The sequence below is a fragment of the Drosophila navojoa genome, chromosome 2 (assembly GCF_054131105.1).
Source record: "Drosophila navojoa isolate 15081-1374.11 chromosome 2, UAZ_NAV_1.0, whole genome shotgun sequence".
Classification (NCBI taxonomy): domain Eukaryota; kingdom Metazoa; phylum Arthropoda; class Insecta; order Diptera; family Drosophilidae; genus Drosophila; species Drosophila navojoa.
Window position 1 is genome coordinate 5,144,524 of NC_142890.1, and position 21,706 is coordinate 5,166,229.

At 39.6% G+C, this 21,706-nt stretch overlaps 2 protein-coding genes across 2 annotated transcripts; both read right to left on the reverse strand.

Moving 5' to 3' along the window:
* Nucleotides 1–260: 260 nt before the first annotated feature.
* Uro (Urate oxidase) lies at nt 261–1,412 on the reverse strand. Its single transcript, XM_018100878.3, has 2 exons — nt 860–1,412; nt 261–798 (listed from the first exon to the last, which is right to left on the reverse strand). The coding sequence occupies exons 1-2, from the start codon at nt 1,380–1,382 to the stop codon at nt 314–316; spliced, it is 1,008 nt and encodes a 335-aa protein (XP_017956367.1). The 5' UTR covers nt 1,383–1,412; the 3' UTR covers nt 261–313.
* A 12,493-nt stretch (nt 1,413–13,905) lies between these two features.
* Nucleotides 13,906–20,344, reverse strand: LOC108659487 (uncharacterized). Its single transcript, XM_030383480.2, has 4 exons — nt 19,884–20,344; nt 15,879–16,079; nt 15,296–15,554; nt 13,906–15,200 (listed from the first exon to the last, which is right to left on the reverse strand). The coding sequence occupies exons 1-4, from the start codon at nt 19,966–19,968 to the stop codon at nt 14,513–14,515; spliced, it is 1,233 nt and encodes a 410-aa protein (XP_030239340.1). The 5' UTR covers nt 19,969–20,344; the 3' UTR covers nt 13,906–14,512.
* Nucleotides 20,345–21,706: the final 1,362 nt, after the last annotated feature.

Below are 21,706 nucleotides of genomic sequence, written 5' to 3' on the forward strand. Positions count from 1 at the left end.
TATTAATTTCAAGTAAATAATATGTGCATCTGTTCAAGTATAAAATAACTATAAAATATAATGAAAATAATTAATATAAGTATGTATGAAAAGAATTCGTTCTCAATAACTCTCCATAATTTGAGCTTCTGTGTGAATCGGAAAAAAATAATACATAAAATATCCATATGTGCATAGTCTCAATTTCACATACATATCTAATAATAGCTGATAGTCTATATAAAATATGTAAATAAATTAAATTGCAGCAATTGCAGGTAATTAAATTTAATAGATTCACAGTTAACAGTTATAACAGATATAAATTCACATTTCACAGATGACTTTTGAGGTCCTTGCGCGAGAGCTGAGCATAGATGGTGCCATGGGGCTTGTCGATCGGTATGAAGACCTCGTTGTTCTCGCCTGGCACCAGCTTTTGAAAGGGTTTCGTGTCGAAGCTGAAATAGTGCTTGTTGGGCATGGTCATCGAGATGACCGACACTTGGGGCAGCACGTCCAGCACCTGCTTCTCGCTGAGATACAGCGTGTGCTGGACCGAGGGCGAGGGGATGCCCACGCTGGGATCGCCGGCAAAGTTCCTCAGCACAATATCCTTGACCGTTTGCCAGGCGCGCAGAAAGTCGACGGACTGCGTCTCTGAGTACTCCCAGGAGCATTCCACGACGGTGCTGAAGATGCGATCGTGCTGATCTGCCAGCGTGCGGAACTCGTCGTCCACAAAGTTCACAAATGAGGATTGGGTCGTCTTCAGGACGCGCAGGTCCTTGATGCCACTCATGACGGTTTGCTTGGGATCTGGGATAAAGAGTATTATAGAGGAGCTCATCTTCTCTCTGGATGTGTCGCAGGTGCCTACCATTTTGGGACAGAATCACATCGCAGTAATGCATCGCCGTGGGCGTGAAGATGAAGGCGTGGTTGTGTAGCTTGCGTCTGCAATTCGGCTTTGAATCGCCGTTCTTCGCTTGACCGTGCTCCTGTTCCATGCGCTGCCATGGATACGCCTCGACATGCACGTGAGCCTGCTCCACGTGTGGATAGGTTTTCAGAAAATGGCTGGCCAGCAGCAGGGCGAACTTCTCGGGACTCTCGATGCCATGCTTCTTGGCCAGCAGGTAGACTGTATTCTTCTGCGAATCGGTGGCCACTACATCCGAGTTATTGCCCTGCATGTAGTCCTTGTTGCTGTAGAGCTTCAGATGGGTGCCCACCTCCAACTCCTGGATGCTGTGCACTGGGCCCTTGCGATTGATGTGCATCACTTTGACGGCATCCTTGCCGTAGCCCTTGTTGGTAATCTCGTACTGCTGCGACTGGTCCCTCACCACCGTGGTGGGTAGCTTCATGCTGGCCAGATTGCGCAATGGAGTTGCAAGCATATTGAGGTTTGTTCAACAGATATGCAACGAATGCTCTGCACAGCCACAGCTGAGCCTATTTATATGTCAGCCGCAATCTAATCGCCGTCCACATTACAACATCTGACACAAATTCCTCGAATCTTACTTTCATCTCATGCACAGTGTCTCATTGTAAGCTATAGATAAAGCATTTTATTGGATATGTTTTGACATTTCCACTTGGCAAGTTTTGTTTGTTCTTTTTTTCACTCTTAATTATGACGCACACATTTATACCAAGAGAGCCAAAACATATTGTTGACACTTATGTGCATACCCAGATTAAACGTGCTTATTACACGAGTTATACCTTTATTCCAGATATCATAAATGCTAAAAGAAGCATCTATGTGGACTTTTCGACCTACAACTTAAGGTATCGCCTTCTTATATAAAGATCATTAGAGCAGCATGTGAAAACGAAACAAATTTCAAGATATGTTTTATAGACATAAGCATATATACGTATGTATGTATATACACACGTATATACACAAATACAGGGCTGCCCATATTCCATAGAGCCATTTGACAACCCTAAAGCACTGCCCATATTCGACGGACCGATAAATATTTTTTTTTATCAAAGAAAAACCTATATATATGTATGTATACTTTTTATGTTGACTATAATAATTACTTAATTTGGTCCAATTATTTTTATTGACATTACTTTTTGAATCTGATATCTCTCAAATGAATCCCTTGAACCTGTAGAACGTATTGCTGCCCTCTTTCGGATAATATGGACGCACATTTTATGGGCGTCTTATATATTTATCCATCCGTTCATGGTGCAGCATTAAAGTGGCACTAAATCTGCACTCAGTTTTAATATCCTTGCAGCAATAGCAAAGCATTGTCGCAATAATTTCTACTCCATATCACGCATACGACCCATTGCGCATCCCTGAGCACAGCGTCCATTATAGTCAAATCAATTAAATTTTCAACGGGCATATGCTACCGATACGACTTACTATAAATAGCACATGCTACTCTTGCCATTGCCACGCCCCCACATTTTTTCCCCATTTTCATTTCCATAATTTTATGCACCCTTCAAACTAATTTTCAGACGATTCCCAGCCATTCCCCCACCAAAATGTGGGGAATGTTTTTACAGATGTCCAATCACTGTCCGCTTCTCTCTGTCCCTTATTTGCTTTTATTGGTTTTCTAGTTTTATTTCTTTCTTTCGGTATGTTTGCTTGACCTTGCTTAGGGTTCGGCACAGCAGATGCCAATTGCCATAGATATAGGGAAAAATGCCTTGAAATCTGAATTAAAAATTTAGAGCAACGAATTGGGTTACCTGCATTGGCCTCTATAAGACCTCAACTTCTTTAAGTAGAATCATTTTTTCCATTTTCTTTCTATTTACTTTAATAGCAACTTCTTCAGCTAGAATCATTTTTTCCATTATTATTCATCTCCTTCATAAATAATGCCTCTATTATCATAAATAATGAAAAGAGTTAAAAGCAAATTTCTAGATCTTTAATTCTAGTTATTTATCAAAAAAATTCAGACTCGTTGCATAATTAATTTCCCTTTTACTTATTATAATTATAATTATTTTGATTGCCACTGTAAATATTCTTTCACAACTTGAGCCGTTTGTTTGCCATGTTCTCAGCGCTGATTGTGTCCAAAGTTGGTGCCATAATTTATTGAAGTTGCCATTAAAAATTACAAACGTTGACAGCAGCACGTTTCATATGACTCACTGTGAGTGTGTGTGTATGCGTGTGTGCGTGTGTGTGTGTTACATTATTTATTTACTCGTATAATGGCAATGTGTTGGCCATGTATTTATTTTGTCATACGTGCGCACAACAACAAATATTTACAATTATTTATCATATTTATCAAAGCAAGATTTGAACAGTGCTAGCGAAAAGTGTGTTTACGCTTTGGTTTTTCGCACGCACAACTCCCCGATGAGCACAGCAAATCAGGAACAAAATCTTCAAATGTCAAATGGTAAATAAACCTGTCTGAGAAAAAAAAAGAAACGTTGAGTTTATTACAGTGCCTGCGCCTGTAAATGTATCTGCACCTGTACCTGTTTGCAATTTTGATATATCTAGATTATGTTGGCCTTGTCGTGTGTTTGCAAATACATTTGCATATCCCTCGACTCGAGATGAAAACACATGGAAAATTGATTGCTTTACGGCTCATTTTGTGCGCTGCTCGTTAACAAATTTATATTCACTTTTCCTTATTTTCCATAAAAAATACATACATATGTATGTATGTGAGCAGTAAATAATGAATGGCGCTGCCGCTCGAAGTGCGTGTGGCCATACGATATTAGATGTGCGACAGCCGAGCTACCTATGCTAGCTGTACTTTGAGGTGTGTATCTCGTCTGGTAATGTCACTTCTCTTAATGCTTCAGTCACACAGTTTGCTTTGAGTTGCGGACTGAAGAGAGTAGATAAATGTGCTGATGCTCTTGATAGATTTAGAGATAGTATATACGATACTTAATATCGTAATATTAAGTGTACCACTGATGAGTTAGTTCTACAAATGTTGTCTTTAAGTTGAGTTGTGTTTGGGGCAGGCCTCGCAGTTCGATATAAATATCAAGTCAAATCTAACAGGCTAGAAGATTCCTTACACTTTGCTTGATGATTTGATAAAGTGTAACGACAGTCGAGTCCCGATAGTTCGAGTTTTATTTTCGAGAAGTGAAAATTATCGAGAACGTATTTTTTTTTTTCAAAGTGATCGAGTTTGTTTCGACTTATCGCGTTTTTCGAGTGGAGTAAAAATAATTGATATTCGACTATATGTTTTATGTTAATAAAGCTGAAAAACAATATTTTAACAAAATTTCTGTGAAACCAAATCCATAAAAAGTTTTGCTAAAAATTGATTTACAATAATTGCTCTTAAGACTTTTCAAAATATTCTGTCGACTCTGGGAAAAAAAGTTGTTGACCTTTGCATACCTCTATCTTGATAATTCTTTGCCCGGCTTAAGGCTTAATTAATATGTTTGATTTGTAAGAAGCACTACTTTCGAAAGTTTAGTTCGACAATTTGTTTATATTGTTATAATTATTGTCGAACAACAATTTTTTGCGTATGAAGACCAAAATGGTTAAACTCCAGACTCATATGAAGCATAATTTCAACCCGTAAATCTAGTGGACCTTTTCTTGTATAAGGCTCACTGTTCGTCTCTTATATACATATATATTTTTTAAACGCACCCTTTTTTACAACCTCGATGATTAGGTCGTACAGCTCAACGTTCGTCTGACTATTTTTAGAGTCCACTCTCGTGGCCCTATTTATATCTATCTCACTATATGTTTGAATAACTATGCTTACACATTTATCTCTATTTCTTTGGTTATGCCTGAACAATATTAAATAATAATAATGATAAGTCGGAAATGAAAAGCACACATTAATAGAATTTGATAAGTTTTTAACTTCCCTAAGTGATTATTTTGATTTATTTCCATATATTATAATATCGAAATAGTTTCATTATGCATATTGGAGCCATCTTCTGTGTGTTTGTTTTCACGTTTGCATATAGAAATATATATTCATATTGAGCTAATGCTGATTAGAGATATTTCTTCAATTTAATTCACACCTGGATTAAACAGCACTCACTCAACGCTGCCTTTGCTCAATGAGCTGCCACTGGGCTTTGCCCCCTGCTGCCGGCATAGATTGATATCGTTGGCAGAGGGTTGCATGTCGCTTGATACGAAATGAAATTAGATTCAACATTTTCACGCCTTTTTAGTGCCGCGTGCTTCCACTTTTTTCTTCTTCTGTCCGGTAGTGCCAGGTAGGCTGATGCAACAGAGCCGCACCCAGTTGGCGCTGTTTGCCACTCAGCGGGGTGGCTGACTGCTCGTTGAGTGGTTGAGTGGGGCAGCCTGGGCATTGCGTGCACTGCGCCATTAATTGCAATGCTGTAAACACATTTTTTTCCAACTTCCGGCCGCAGCACACCCTGCGCATTCACTTTGTAGTTGAATTTCAATTGCAAAACACACGCAGCTAACGCCGAGGGTCCGTCGAGGGGTGCAACAAATTAGTTGCGGTTGCGCCCAAAAAGAGGAGAGAAAAAACGAAAGTGAAGTGCGTGCGGGCCCCATATGTAGGGCAGAGTCCTTGCCGGGGTTGTTGGCAAAAATGATTTAATGGCCATAATGTTAGTTGAATGGTTAATTCACTTACGTTTATGGCCAGCCGCTGTCTTGCGATGGACTCGGACTCGGATCGGACCGAGTTGCCGTTGCCGTTGGCTTCCTCTCCAGGGAGCTATCGTCGAAACATATGTCTGACATGGGGCATTGCTGCACTGAGGTTTGCCCGGTTCGCCCGGCCCGATGCGGTTCGCATATGTAATTATTGTCTAGATTTTGTTTGTACACACACACACACGAGTGCGTAGGTGTGTGTCGGTGTGTGTGTGTGTGTGGGCATGTGCTGGCAGCTTTAATGTGTTTATAACGTATGAGTAATGTGGCTCGTTTGTGGTTCCTTGGGGCTCTTGCTGCTTGATTTGAGGAGCTCTTCTGTTTTTAATTAGATGTGAAAGCCTTGGACGGCTTCAGCTGTAGGACGCATTGTCATCAATCTCCAGTGGCATCTGCTGCCCGGCCACGCCTCTTGCCACTTCATTTATTATGCGCCCAGTGCCACATACGTACATACATATATACCCTATAGTAGTTGGCTTCTTATGCGCAATTCAGAATTTGAGAGTTCACGCATGTGTGCGACAGCAATAAAAACTTTTTCATTAGTCCACAGCTCGAGAGCAGAACTTCTCAGAGGTAGCAGCTGCAAGCGGAGACCCCCCTTGCTGGTAGGACCCAAAATCTTTGAGTGGCTCACACATTTTAAAGTCAACGCACAACAGTGACAATTGACAAGTGTGTGTGCGTGTGTGTGTGTGTGTTTGAGGGTGTGTGTGTGAGGGTGTCTTTTGTCTTATTTTAGCTGTAAATGTTGATGTACTAAACGCGAACTGAATGCCAAAGAATGTATAAATAATTTATGCCGAGTTACGTGCCTCAAAAGAAAAGCTGCAGCAAAATATTTAAGCGCTTACGAAATGGAAAATTTCTTGTTTTATTAACAACATTTCGCTTGACAGGCAAACAAATCGAAAGAAATATTTCGATTTGAGTAATCTAAAATGATGAGTAAAAGTATAATGTGTTTAACTCATGGGATGAATGCTTACGTTTTATATATATATTTCTTCACACCTTTATTTATAATTTTTTATATATATAAACATAATAAATATTATTAAATATATAAATATACATAGCAAAGTTAATATATATAAAAAAAAATTAGTAGTTAAATCATTTCATTTTTATATTATTAATAATCAATCAACGATCTATTTCTATATATAAATTTTGTAATGCACTCTTGAATACCTTAAAAATATAAAACTTTAATGTACGAATTTATTTTCATCTTGAATTTATTTTTCATAATTTTTTGTTGTTGATAAATAACGTAAATAAATAAGGTAATGCAATATTTAAAGCCATAAATGCAAAGTTTATTCATATATATATATATATATTTTTTTTTTTTTCAAAATTAAATTAAATCCTCTATATTCTCTCGTCCAGTTTATGTTTGTTTAGGTACTCAAAAGAGAAAACTTCTATATTAAAATATGCTTTGACAGAGCGTAAAGCTAAAAATAATATTTAACTTAAATGCGCATATTCATGTGTGTGTGTGTGTGTTTGTGTGCATGTATAAATAATATTGTCAACATATTGCGTACCTAAATAAGGCTTTTATTGGTCGCAATTTACATGCGGCACTCGCTTTTCTTTTATTGAATTTTAAGCAGCTGCCGTTCGAAAGTGCCAACAATTGCTGTGAGGGTGTGCGAGTGTGTGTGTGTGTGTGTTGTGTCTCTTGCTGATGTCTGCTGTGTGTGTGTGTGTGTGTGCGGCAGCTGCACGGAATGATTGCAATATAAAAAAATTTTGCGCAGCAAATTGAGAAATAATGCAAATATTAAAAGCAATAAAGTTGATTCAGCCATAAAATATATGAAAAACAAAAGCAACGCAAATTACGAGTACGCATTATTTAAATAATATATAAATAAATGTTGCTAAATTATTTACTTTATTAACTTTTATGGTACATCCATCAGCCAGAGATGAATGGAAATTTGCCGGAAGCACAGGCGGATGGACACAATTAGCATATATGTGCATATGTGGGCGACGGGCGTGGCCGAGCGATAGGGAAAGAAAGTAAGCGAGAGAGAAAGAGGGAGAGTGAGTGAGCGAGAGAGAAGTTTCCGTTTTTGGCGCCGCTTCAAATTAATTACGCCAATGCACATGCAACAACAGCAGCCACAACAATAAGGACCAGAAGAATGGCAACCGCACTTGCGTCACTTTGCCAATTGTGCACACACACACACAAACACACGCTCGCACACACACACACAAGCGTAATGAGTGCCACAAAAGTTTTGGTTTGTCTGGGTCTGAATTGTTGGCCCTTGTTGCAGCAATGCCAACATCCGCTTCAGACTTGCGGCTAACAAAATCACATCAACGGCAAGAGCAACAACAACAACAACAACATCTTGGCCCATTCTATGTTGCTCAATGCTCAGCTCGATTGTTTACAGCTTAAGAAGTTTGGCATTTTCGAAATTTGAGTTTAATTTTCTGCCTGCAATTAATTAAAATGAATTATTATATCAAATGCGATATGAGTGTGGCAGAAGGCTCAACTCGACTCGAGTTAATATTTGATAATATGTTCAGTAATTAGTTTGTGCATTTATCAACGATGCATTACCCTTTATTAAGTAGCAAGAGAAATGTTTCTATTGTGGTATGAGAAAATTACGAAATGTTTGCCATACTTGACTTTACTTGGCTGTAAACAAACATCACAGCTATATTCTTAAGCAGATGAATTATCTAGATCAGTAGAATACTTAGAAAAGTGAAATTTGGTTCAGGTCTGAGTTTAGATATCATTATATATTATGTATATTTGATAATATGGATTTTAGATGTAGGAGGCGAACCTTTTAAAATATTTTCAAACTAAAAATATGAAAAATAGATAAATAAAGATTTTAAAAAATAAACAATAAAAAAAAAACAAGAAAAGAAACAAGTAAATAAATAAAATAAGCAAAACAATTAAAAAAAGAGATAAAAAATATTTAATAAAATAAAATAAAAAATAAATATATAAAAATAAGATTTCAAATATACAACCAGTAAAAAAATAAAAAAAAATTGAAAAAATTAAAATCAATAAAATAAAATTAAAAACATAAATGAAGAACATATAAAACTAAATCAAACAAATTAAAAGAAAAAATAATAAAAATTAAATTAAATAAAAAAAAAGAGGAAATTTAAGAAATCACATGAAAAAAATCATTAAAAAAATTAATTAAAAATAGATATATACATTGTTATATATACCAGCTAAAAACGAAATTCTCCATGCTCGCTATCCCACCTCTGTTAGTTAGAAAGACCTGCCTTCCCTCAATACTCGCTCAAATTTCAAATGTGCAATGTAATTGCGATGCAAGCAGAGCGAGTCCATTTCAAATCTAGCTGCGGTGCATAGATTTTCTATTTGAGTAATTATAAATCTATTGAAATGGCTTTGCTGCTGTTTCTGTAACGCATTCAAAGAGCTTATACTAGAATAAAAAGCAAATGATGTTGCCAAGAGCTTCTGCATGAACACGGGCCCGAGCATAAATAAAAGAGAGAGTTCGCTTTCCAATTCCCATATTACAACGTTTCGTCTGCACAACTTTTGATATTTCGATTTTTATCTCGCATTGGCAGGGCTTCGGCACGGCGCGGGGGAGGGGCAGCGTAGCTTGGTATTTGTATATTCTATGGAGGGCAGCGCTTGGCTTTTGGTAATTTTCAGCATTTTGGCTGCCCTTCGCTTTTCATTTCACGGGCAATGCTAAACTCGGGCTTTAGCTGAATGCTACCAATGCTTTTCTATTTTTCTGGTTTTGGTCTGGTTTGGTTTGATATCGTTGCCACCGGCACGGCACCAGTCAGTTAGTCTTCCCCAGCGCCCCTTACCCCCTGCACAGTGTGCACTGCCTTCAGTCTCTCGCTCGTTGGCCATTCATGATTTTTCATTTCATTTTCGCTTATTGCCTCAGTTGGTTTTTTGTTACTCGGTTTTCTATTTCTAATTTTCCATGTGTGTGTGGGTGTGTGAGTTTGAGGATTTCCCTCTCTCAACAATAAACATAGTTTTGCATTTGCTGCAAGTGTAGAGTGTGTGTGTGTGTGCTTGTGTTTGTGTGGGATATCTTTGAATGTGAAATAAAAGCTTAACTCAAATTGAAAAACTTTTTCAATATACATATGTATTCTATGTCTTCAATTGCTTCTGTGCTTAGCATTTATGTGTACTCTAAATATATATTTTAGATTGCAATATAGTTTATTATGTGTTTAAGTTACACACACATATACATTGGTATATTTATTTATAATCATAGATTGTTCAACCATTTCAATCTCTGTGTGTATATCCTGCACAGCTCACTTTTGAGACTCCTATGTGAAAGCTGATACCTTGTTGCCTGTCGACAAATGTGAAGACTTGACATCATTAGACATCCGTTGTGACTCATTCAGGATGAGCACCTACCTCCCAACAAAATTCCTCAACACAATATTCTCTCAACTGACTTTGTGGTTGAGCATTGGCTGGCATATTCTACACATGACTTTGCTGAAGACTTTGCTCAGCAAAGTAGAGGCAAATGAGTTAACAAGGCATTCCCGCAAATAAAGCCACTGTTTATGCTGCTCGATAAATATGATTGCTCCCAACATTCTAGTGCTTTTCTACAAAGATACAGTAGTGTATACGTCAAGTGTAATCTAATCAGCATAAGAATCTTTCGTGCATGTTATACATAGATAGATAGGTAAGAGTGTTACATATCATCTTCATTTACACTTGCGTGTATTAGTCATTCTATATTTTGGTTTTTTCATAAGTCCAAATGAGCTTTGGACTGATGATGATCTCTGATCTCCTGTCATATGTAAATTTAAAGAGTATTAGATTATTGCCTTAACTCCCATCACTAATGAATTCTCTAATACTTGACAGCTTTTCGTATATACAGATTTGATACAAACTTGAAAATCTAATCTCAGAATTCCATTTAATATGCGACTTGAGATCCAAAAACTTCATAAAGTCATTAAATTTAAATTAATTATTGTTGTAATTATTAAATACATTTAGACATTTTTTTTTCTTTTTTTTTTTTTTTTTTTGGCTTAATAAACTACATAATTTTATGACTTCAACTTTTTTATGATTTATTATGTAAATAATTCAGACAGCTTTGGTTCATTATAATGACTCTATTTCTTTTTTTTTTTTTTTTTTTTTTTTTTTATTATTGAGTTATTTTGGCTAAATTGTTATATTGTGCTATTGCAAAATCGCTGTCATTAAATTTTCGTGTTAGCAACCCGGTACAGCTGCACAGCCAAAAAAATATATATTGATAGATGTATAGTAGGTATATTAAAATTAAATATTGTTTGTTTTTATTTATAAATTGTATTTAGTTTTTATTTATTTTTTTTTTCATGAGAAATAATTTTATATTATTTTTATTTATTATCTAGATAAGGAAACCTGAATAACAAATTATTAATTAATACTATTAACATTTCTACCATGGACTTCCACTTTTTTTGCACTATGTGAACGTTTTATTTCTTCTGCCTAAGAGTATGCTTCATTAAATGTCATTCAAGAGTATGAGCAATATATGTAATGTAGACATAAAAATAAAATATTCATAAAAAAATGATTTTAAGTCTTACGATGTGATTGCCATGCGAATAGCGGACATCCGAATTTGCTTAATGTGAAAAGAGCAAATGACATTTGGCAAAGATTTCAGCTAAATGAGCTTTACAAGTTGATGTGCCAGACTATGACATACCCTTCAACAAAAAAGAAGCAAATGAGAATTGCATATATTTGCATAAAAGAGAATTTCAATATATTACTATTAATTAATTTTAAGTACTTCTCTTTGACCACAGAGAAAACTTGGTGAAGCGCAGCGAAAGAAAATGAAGGGAAATTCAAATGATTGCCTTGATATTCATAAGCCACGTTAATGCGGGCTGCAGTTTCCTTTTGTCGTTTGAGCTTCGCTTCTCTTTCGTTTTTCAATTTTTCTCACAACTTGGCAACTCGCGCAACATTTGCGGCTGCTTAATTACGCGAGGCTATTTCATTTTATTTCTGCCCGGCGAAAATCCGCTCACGCATAAGCTCAAACATTGCATTTTCGCGCTGCGGCTGCTGCTGCTGCGACAGCTGCAACAAATTGACATTTGTATTAAACGAAAAGTTGCCGCAGCAACAGAAAGAAGAAGAGTGAGAGAGAGAGAAGGAGAGATGTCAGCCATTGCGTGGAGGACACTTGGGCCGGGCACAGTGCGCATCATAAGTTAATGTACGACAATGGCCATGTATAAATAAAAGTTGTCCTGCCAAGAAAAACTCTGGCAGTTAATTTCACGCTGCCAGCCCCTGTGACTGCTCAAGATGATGAAGTGCATTCGCATTTGGACAACAGCCGCAGCCAGCGAGCACGGACTGTGTAAATTAACAAATGCCACAGAGTCTCCCTCGCTCACTCTCACTCACTCCAGCTCTCTCACTCTCTCTCTCTCTCTTTGACTCTTTCTCTATACATTTGCATATTTCCATAGACCCCTTTGTGTGTTTTATAGCTGTCATATGTCCTATGATACCGATACAACAGTGGACAGCAGTGTGCGCCTATCTTAATTTCGTGTCACACACATGAAATTGACACCCATTGTGCGTGACTGTGTTTGTGTGTGTGAGTGTATTCAAAAATTTATAGTCATTTATGAGCATGCTGGAGTGTAATAGGTCTGCCACATTGGGGACAGCTAACACGCAGATAAACTGCACAATTACAATAAAACAAACAACAACAATAGAATTTAAAGCCGGGCCAAAAGTATTTAGATAACGTGCGGGCGAGCCCAATCGCTGCTTTGATTGGCCTACTGTGTGTGCTTCAAACACAAAACAGTCGAACCATGGCCTCAGCTTGATATATGTTTTATTTTTTATTTTTTTCATAAAATTCTAATCAGAGTGCACTCTTTGCTCTTCCCTCTCCTCTCTCTCTCTCTCTCTCTCTCTCTCTAATTGGCACAACTTTACCTGACGCTAATTTAATTTACGTAATGGCCTCTGCTTTACAAACAACTTTGCATTCAAAAGAAACTTTTTTTTTTAGAGTTTTTCATTTGCACTTCGGGTCCTCTCAGCTCCTCTCCACTCGTTTAGCTTTATGGCTGCTGGCTCTGGCGGCAATCGGCTTTATTTATCTGGCTGATGCGCATTCGAGTGCATTTATGACCTTGAGCTGCAGCAAGGTGTATTTGGCCAATATAATGCTCGCATAGCACTTGGCCGGGCCATTAGCTACGCCTACTTGAATGCTCGCCGGGCTGTGTGCAACCCGAGAGCCATTATTGTTATCTTGTATCGTGTGTACATCCGCATTAATTGTTCCTGGACCGCAGCTTCATTATGATGCTGGTCAGGCTGCCAGCCCCGGCTTTGTTGTCCTTATCAGCTACGACTGAGCTCGCTCTCTCTCTCTCACTCTCTTTTTCAGCAATCGTCTCTCGCATCTTGGTCGCATATTCAGCGCGTATTCAGCAGACGCCCTTATGGCGCTCTCTTCATCTCGCTCTCACGCATGCGCAGTGGCCAGAGCTAGGGCGCTCTTCATGCTTTGGCACTTGTGTTGACACGATGAAACTTGCGATAAATAGTAATCCAGCTCTTGAGTAGATATTGATCTTAGTAGGCTTTACTTATTAGCTTAAGCACTTGAGTTTACACGATGAAACTTGTAAAGAATAGTATTCTGATTTCAGAAAAGATTTCTTATCAAAATATTATATAATAATAATAATAATCCCTTACAGTTGACTCAGAACGAGCCAAATCCTCACTTTTGGCTTTACAGAGCTTTAACGCTTAAATTAAAAGAGTTCATGCATGTGAGAGCATGATAAATTGTCAACATAATAATTAAAAAAAAATTCAAATTAATTTTAATGAGTTTTTTAAACTTTAAACCTATTGCCTCCGTGTTTATGCGATGAACTTTCCGAGATGTGCGTACGTGATATTATTCGGTTATGTAAATATGAGATCAGATCTGGCCATAAAACCTGGTTTATTTGATACATGAATTAATTGGAATGCATAATGATTCATTAAAGCGCATGTCATGTTCCCACGATGAAATTCGCAATAAACAACCTTTCTTCGGAAATGTTTACACGATGATCTCTCACTCAGCCAGTTCGAGTTTTCGGTCATTGCTTTAGCAAATCACTCGTAAATAAAAAGTAAATTATTCTTTTAAATATCATCTTGCTGTTTTTATTTGCTTGAACACAATACTACATACATATAACTAACTAGTGGATGTTGTTAGACGCCGTATAAAAGATAGAAAATTTTGTATTACAATTTTGCCTGTTCTTTTTTTAAGGTTTTTTTTAGTGTTTTTTTGGTACAAACATTTGATACAAATATTCGGTAGCTAATCGACTGAATGACGTTATCAATAATACAATATAAATAATTTTAAAAATATATCAGCATGATAATAGCAGAGTAAATGATGCTAAGGCTAGAGGGCATAGTATGTACGCTACATCATATGGCAATTCGCTTATGGGGAATGTCTAAATACGAGTAGAAGAGCCTAACATTTGCTACATATTAGTTGGGACAGTTGGACAGGTTAGAGCGAGTAGGAGCCATAGTCAGCTGGGAAGCTCAGAATCGAAGATGGTTCTAATGACACTACATAGTAGTTATTACTGGGCGGGTGAGCTAATACATTCTGCGGCATATTGGTTGCATGGCAGTGCTGGGCAGTGGGAGGAGCTGAGGTGATGAGATGAGGTGGCATATCCACTCTCTCCCCCCTCTCTCTCTCTCTCTCCCTCTCTCTAGCCGCGCCAACTCAAAAGGCTCCAGCCACGACTGGGCTTCGGTGTGCTGGATACGGGCGCGTCCTCCGCTGGCGCTGGCGCTGCCGCTGCCGCATCCTGCTGCTTCTCCTCGCTCGGATTCTGATCTATATAGGTGCGTAGTATAGTGTGCTTTTGTACGGCCTTCTGGAACTCCGTTGCACTGGGACGATATGCCTCGAGCTTGTGATAATACCGACCGGAATGCCTCTGATTCCTCTCCGTTGTATAGGCCTGGCTACTGCCACGTGCCTGGGTGCCAGAGGAGCTACCGCCTGACGTCGTCGATGCTGCTGCTGCTGCTGCTGGTGGAGATGATGATGGTGCTGCCTGTTTAGGGAATTGGGAGGAGGAGGAGGGGGTAAGTGGTTGATTGGGATTATTTTGTTTTTGGTTGCTGTTGCTCTGTTTGCTGTTTGCTAATAGGCTCTTGTTAATGTTGTTAGTCGGCTTGTTGTTGTTGCTGTTGCTGTTGCTCTTGCTAGCTGAAGAGCTGTAGCTGTACTCATACGTTTCAATTGTGTTGCCACCATAGACGCTGTTGGGGGCCGCCGGCACGGCGCCTGGCGCGGCGCACAGTCCCTGGTACCGTGACGAGGGCTTCATGCCATAAGTGGCGCACGATGGCTTGCCCACCTCATAGGGATTGTAGCCAACCACGTTGCCACTGCACACAGAAAGGGAGAGAAAGAGAAAGGGAGAGAGAGAGAGAGAGTTGAATTAGACCTCATTTGTTTCCAGCAGTTGGTGTTGCATGCTTACCCCGGTCCGTAGTTGCACACGTAGAGCTTGTTGTACTTGATCGTATCCTTGTACTCGGAGAAGCCACAGCCCACCAGGCTGGTCTCGCCCCACACCAGCTGGGAGTAGTGGCCCGTCTTGGGCGACCAGGCGTCGCCGAACGAATACTTTTGCACCTCATTGAACCAGTTCTGGATGCGCGACGGGAAATCACCGTCGTCGGGATCCAGCGGCGCCGTGCTCCAGATGACAGCCAGATTCTGGCCCATGGTGAAGCGATCTGTGGACAGAGATCAAGCACAAGTGCACAAGTTAGTCAACCAGATCTTGAGGGCTCCACAATTGCGGCGACTATAGCTAGATGCGGTATGGTCTGGGCAAGCACGGTTAGTTTTAGTGTTTAATTGCGGATGATGGCCAGTGCACCGGGATGTAGATTAATGATACTTTACCAAGGCCCTCTGAGCGAGCGCATGCAAACCGTAATTCGCACGTAAATCACATGAACCAGCTGCCGGCTGTCGTATTGCCGGCATTCATATGTGCCAAAGTTCACCATATGGAGGAGGATTGCGAGCATGCGAATGTTTGATGGACAACTTACTTATTGTGCGATGGGGATCGTGCCGGAACTGACAGTTGTCCGCCCATTGCTGGGCGCGGGCGGCCAGCTCGTCGTCCCAGACGATCTCGCGCATATTCTCGGCGCCCGGCTGGCCCGGATAGCGACCCGTGGCAACGAGTTGCCTGAGGCGATTGTGTTCCTGCAAGATGATTGATTTCTCCTCGGCGGTGATGCCCGATGCTGAAACGATTGGGTCGCGATTAGCATAAAATTAGAGGTATATCTATGGATGTGTATGTGTGCGTGTGTGTGTGTGCGATTGGGGACATGCTATCATTTCTATTTTTGGCTCATTCTATCCCAAATCGAAACGCTTAATATATAAAGTTTTGTTTTGTTTTGCTTCTTTTTATTATAATTTTTTTATTTGCCTTTTCATCTTCTCAATTTCAGTTTGATTATTATGTATGCGTGTGTTTGTCGCTATTGGGCTTTTGTTTCGACTTGGCTTAATGATGCTCCCGTGCCAGCCGGTTTCCAGCTAAGCGAATTTGTTCACCTTTCATTCAAAGCCTTTAACGAACTGCTCAAATTTAAATGAGCTGCTCTTCTATTTTTTTTTTTTCTTGTCTAATAATAGTTTCTATAATTGTGTTTATAGGCATTAAATCGCATACGATTTTGTAGCCGATTTAATAATCGTTCCATTTAAAGTGTTTGCCAAGTGTTTCGAAATAAATGTATTTTCGCCTTAGTTCGACTTCGGTTTCAGTTTCGGTTTCGGTTTCGGCTTCGGCTCAAATGCCAACCGGTTCGAATTAGAACACGTCTTGGAATAAAACCCAACGAAAATAGCAAAAAGTCAATAAACATTTAAGAGTCGATGCGGCGCGTGCTGCTCAAAGGCGTCAATTAAAAAACCAACTTTTGCCCATTAGCCAATTTTTTTTTTTTTTTTAATTTTTTGTTTTCGAAATGTTTTTTTCATTAATATTATTTAATTTTTTTGCAAACGGCGCCTGACTCCACTGACTCACGATGCCTGGTGTGAAGTGTGTCAGAAGCAGACAAATTGGCTTCATTGAACTTTCATAATTTGAAACAAAAGATTGCCTCAAGTGGAGCATACTTTGCGCTTCAATTTATAGGTATGCCGCTGCCATGGGCCGATGATCACGGAGTTTTTGTGGAGAGCAGCAACTAAATTGCCGCTGGGTGTTAATTAGTGGAACCAGCGGCCAGCGTACGTGAGCCTCGTATAAGCGCATATGCGATTTATATTGACGACATATATGGCATGAGATTTCGTTGAGGAAAAACCAAGCAAGCGTTGCTCCTTCCTGGACGGTTTTGGGCGTGTCCAGTTATTGCAGCCGCATTTCATTTAAATAATTACGCGCGCTTAATAATTTTTAATAATTATAATAATGGCCAGAGAGTCGAGAGTCGAGAGTCGGGCCGAGATTGCGCCGATGCGACGTGAGCGCATTTAACAAGCGAACTCCTGCTGCCCCTGCCACTGCCACTGCCACTGCCAGGGCCATGGCATCGCCAGCTGCCGGTCAAGTGCGGCAAACGTGCTGCAGCTCAGACACTCAGACAACTTGACGCGACCAGCAGCAACAACAACAACAACAACAACTAAAGCAACAGCATCAGCAGAGTAAATAAATTTACAGCTACGCTTAGCTGCGGCTCGCACAAATATGGGTCTAGATGTCAATAGAGCCAGCCGAATCGCTTGTTCGCATTTGCTCGCACATCCGAGCTGCTGAGCTGGACGTTTTTATTTTATTTTTTTTAGTAAGTGTGTTTTATGTTGTTGCTGTGTCTGTGTCTGTGTCTGTGTGTGTGTGCTTTTTGTCAAGGTTAGTGCCGCTGACTAAAAATAGCAGTGAGCGAGCGGCTCTTGCAGAACCCGTCGAGCTTCAAACTCAACCGCAGCTGTCAAATTAAAGACGTGTTAGTGTTATGCTATACTATATATACATATGCATATCTCTCATATACATACATATATCGACAAAGTACATTTACATAAATATCAGTTGGCAGACATTGAGATGAACCGGTACGTAAATCAACGCACAACATTGTCTCTCGCTCACTCACTCAGTCAGTCAGTCAGTCAGTCAACCACTCAGTCGGCCAGTCAGCCTCACAGTGCTTTAAGTCAATATGCATCAATCACAGTGCAACGGGCGCTATGCAAATTTCGTGAACTACCTTCTCTGACAAATTGCGCATAAAGCTGTCGATCGATCGATTTCCGCCACATTTACATACGCTTCAGAGTGAATAACAAAAGCAACAACAACAGCAACAACAGCAACAACAACAACTGTATATGAAACATAATGTTGACAACGAAACGTCAACAGCTACCACAAAACAAAAGACTTAAGCAACGAACTGCAGCGCAGCAAATGCCAACAATATGTTAACAAGTGCTTAACTGGCAGCTCGCGTTGACTTCACCTTGAAGCTGCCAGCCTGGGAAGGCGCTGGCGTTGCTGGCGTTGCCGGCCACAAAAAGGAGACGCCGTGGAGCAGGCAGCATCAAGAGCTTCGGCATAGTTAGGCTTTATGCTGGCCGCAACATGTTTTGTTTCATTTATCATTTACTGATTATCACCCAGCTACCCTTGTTCGTTGTTCGTTGAGGTTGTAGTCGTCGTCGTTGTTGTTGCTGTTGTTGTTGCTCTTGTTGCTGTTGCTCTGCCTGTTGGCTGCGCATCTACATATTTAATTACATTATTAGCACGGCAATGCTTTGATTGATGCCGCGCAGCTAAACGTTTCCTCCGCAGAGTTCAACTGTAAATTCAGCTATTATAATTAACCAAAATTTTCGGATTTTCTCATGTGCCATTGTTCGGAACTGCGTTGAAATTCATAAAAAGCAAACATTAATCAACAACACGCACACGCGCACTATAAAAACTTTGATTTTTATTACGAACGAAAAAACCGAAAAAAAACGAAAGAAAAAAAAATAAATAAACAATAACAACTGGAATTTGTTTTGGGTTTTTGTTAACAAAAGGCGGCGCCTGCGTGTGCAGAACACAAAAACGCGTCAAGAGAATTGTTTGGCAAGTGTTTTTGATTTGTTTTCGATTTTTTTCTTTTTTTAAATTTTAATTAATTCATTTGCGATCTTTTTTTATGTTGCGCTTATCCACTTAGCACGCCCCAATAAATTATATGTATAATTTCTCAGGCAGGTGCTTGAGCACCTCACCGAGTGTCGAATTGTCGAATTCAGTTAAGAGGCGAATTACCTTCACGGGCCTCGAGTTCGCAGTTCAATGAGCTGTCAAAACTCGCTGCTGAACCGTTTCATAATTATGTTATTCGATATTAATCGGACGGAATGAATGTTAATGAATCGAATTGTATTTGAGTTCGATATTTGCCAAGTTGATTGGCCTTTGGTCTATTCGAATTTTTCGCTATATTTTAGAGATTATATAAACTGGAAATGCAAACAGGTTTGCGCTTCGATGATTTGGGAACTATTAATTATTTAGTTTATGTAAGAGCTCGCTCTTTCGCGTCATCCCCGGTAGAGAGTATATTGTATTGTATATTGGGCAAGTTCTCGGGCACACCTCGCAGCCAGTGACCAAGTGCGGCTTTCGCTAAATGCAAACCAAATAAAACATTGCGTTGGCAAATATTGACTGAAATTCTATGGGCACCTTTTGCTTTAGCTATTGCTATTGCTATTGCCCGCCTCTGGCTTTTGGCTGCTTTTCATTCATTCATAAAACAAATGACTGAAACGTGCCTCAAATGTGCGCAAATAAATGTAGAAATTTGCAAGGCACAAAACTAAAAACCAAACGCGAAACACAAAAGTTATTTGCCTGAAAAGTCGTATAATTTGTGTGTGGAAATAAAAATGTATTTAAATTCGCGAATGCCAAACAGCCATTTGAGGCCATATAAATTCTCAGTCATTTTAATGCCCCAAATCAGGCAGGCCGCATACAAATGAATCGACGATAGCGGAATTGGGGCTGGTCAGCTACGACTTACCGATTAGCTTGCCATGGCAGGCGAAAGCCGCTCCGCAGGAGATCAGCACGAGGGCCAGAGGCAGTAGAGCGCTGTGCTGCATCATTTTAGGTGGTTTAGTATTTGAATTGATTTGATTACAAGATGAGAACTTTAGTTAAGCACTTTTCACTTAATTAAACACTCTTGAACATAAGCTCTTCGCTGGCGACAGTCTTACATTCACTGCACTTTAGATTCGATTTAGAATTTCCTTTTCTTCTTTTTTTTCTGGTTGGATTTTAAATTTAGATTTTGCAATTTCAATCACACGCGTTGCCGGGCAGGCTTGCAAAAAGATCTCTCTCTCTCGCTCGCTGAGTGTGTGTGTGTGTGTCCAAAAAACCGAGCAAAAAAGCGTCACGAAATATTGCCGACGACTCCAACTCCACTCTCGTGCGTGCAGCTAGACTTGAAGGCGTCGTCTGTTTGATTGGACGCTGGGCGACGCTGAAGTTTATATACCAAGAGCAACGGGCAGCGAACGGCGGCGGTAACTGCGGCTGCGACTGCGGCAGCGACAGCGGCAGCGGCAGAGATAACAGCGGCAGCCGCAAAAGAAGCCGCCGATCAACCTGTCGCCGTGCCGGGTGAGAGCGAGCAGCAGCGCGGACTGCGCAGCCGAAACGAAATCATTTTTCGCTATGCTTGGCTCAAGTGCTGCAAATATAACTCATAAAAATACTATAAATATTAATATTTAGAATGCAGCATAAATATATTGTTTATTACAATTTTTAGTAAACCATAAATTTGCTTAAAATTCTTTTCCAATTCAATTCCCATAGCATACATATATTATGCTGCTCGAAGCTCGCTTAACATGCGCGGTCCACTAACAGCCGCAACATGCTGTTAACATAACATGTTGCTAAGCCGGCTAAGCTGAACATCACTGTTATAACTCATACGCGACCGTCTGTTGCTGACAGCAGCATGTTGATAGCCGCAACAGACTATCAACATAACATGTTGATAACATACGATGTTGCTTAGCCTCAACGTTAGCAACATATTATGTTGCTGAGGTGTTGAGTAAGCGCTTTCACAATATTGCAGCTAGAAAGGACTAGAGAGTTGAGTAGATATTTTTGGAAAATCTTTATGTACGAAAATACTAAACATATTTTAAAATTCAGTATATTGAATAAGGAAGAAATATTCTAGAATATTTTAGATTTGCATGAACAGAAATGTGCTGAAAATATTGTCTTTAATATTCATATTTATCTAACTTTTCCTGTCTGGCCACTGACTTTTGAGATCACCAACTCCTATTCTTCACACTTTATGGAGCTAACGTGTTTCATAAATGTCTTTAACCTCGGATACCTGCGTCACAGATATTTACGTCACAGCAAATAATGATCTGATATAAATAAAATATATTGTTATCCAAGCCCAAAAATACGTTCTAAAATTTAAGCCAAAAGGAAATAAAAACATACTTAATTTACATGAATATTTAACCGAATTAAACTATATATTTTATGCATGCCGAGTTGCTGTTACCCTTTTGCTCTCGAAAATGATTGTGTTCTTTAATAATTGCCGGCGAAAGACATTGATTGAACTTTATGTTGATCGGAGTACGGGATACAGGCAAAGGGCTACGGGCTACGCACTGTGGCTGGTTTGGGGGCAACAATCACTTGAGACATTGCACAAACGGGGCGTGGCACTGGGGTAGCGCTGAGCTAAAGTTAAAGGGGCAGTGCATTGCCTGCGGCCAGAAGCTTCGATCATTTCGCGTATCATTAAAAGCCAATAAAAACACCCAATTAAATATCAGAAAAATAAAAGCA

Bases quoted from the DNA above. Each gene is read 5' to 3' on its own strand.
- Uro (XM_018100878.3), bottom strand. From the start codon at position 1,382: ATGCTTGCAACTCCATTGCGCAATCTGGCCAGCATGAAGCTACCCACC. The intron at 799-859 runs GTAGGCACCTGC...TCTTTATCCCAG, and splicing joins TGTGATTCTGTCCCAAAATG to ATCCCAAGCAAACCGTCATG.
- LOC108659487 (XM_030383480.2), bottom strand. From the start codon at position 19,968: ATGATGCAGCACAGCGCTCTACTGCCTCTGGCCCTCGTGCTGATCTCC. The intron at 16,080-19,883 runs GTAAGTCGTAGC...CAATCGTTTCAG, and splicing joins CTGCCATGGCAAGCTAATCG to CATCGGGCATCACCGCCGAG. The intron at 15,555-15,878 runs GTAAGTTGTCCA...CTCTGTCCACAG, and splicing joins CGATCCCCATCGCACAATAA to ATCGCTTCACCATGGGCCAG.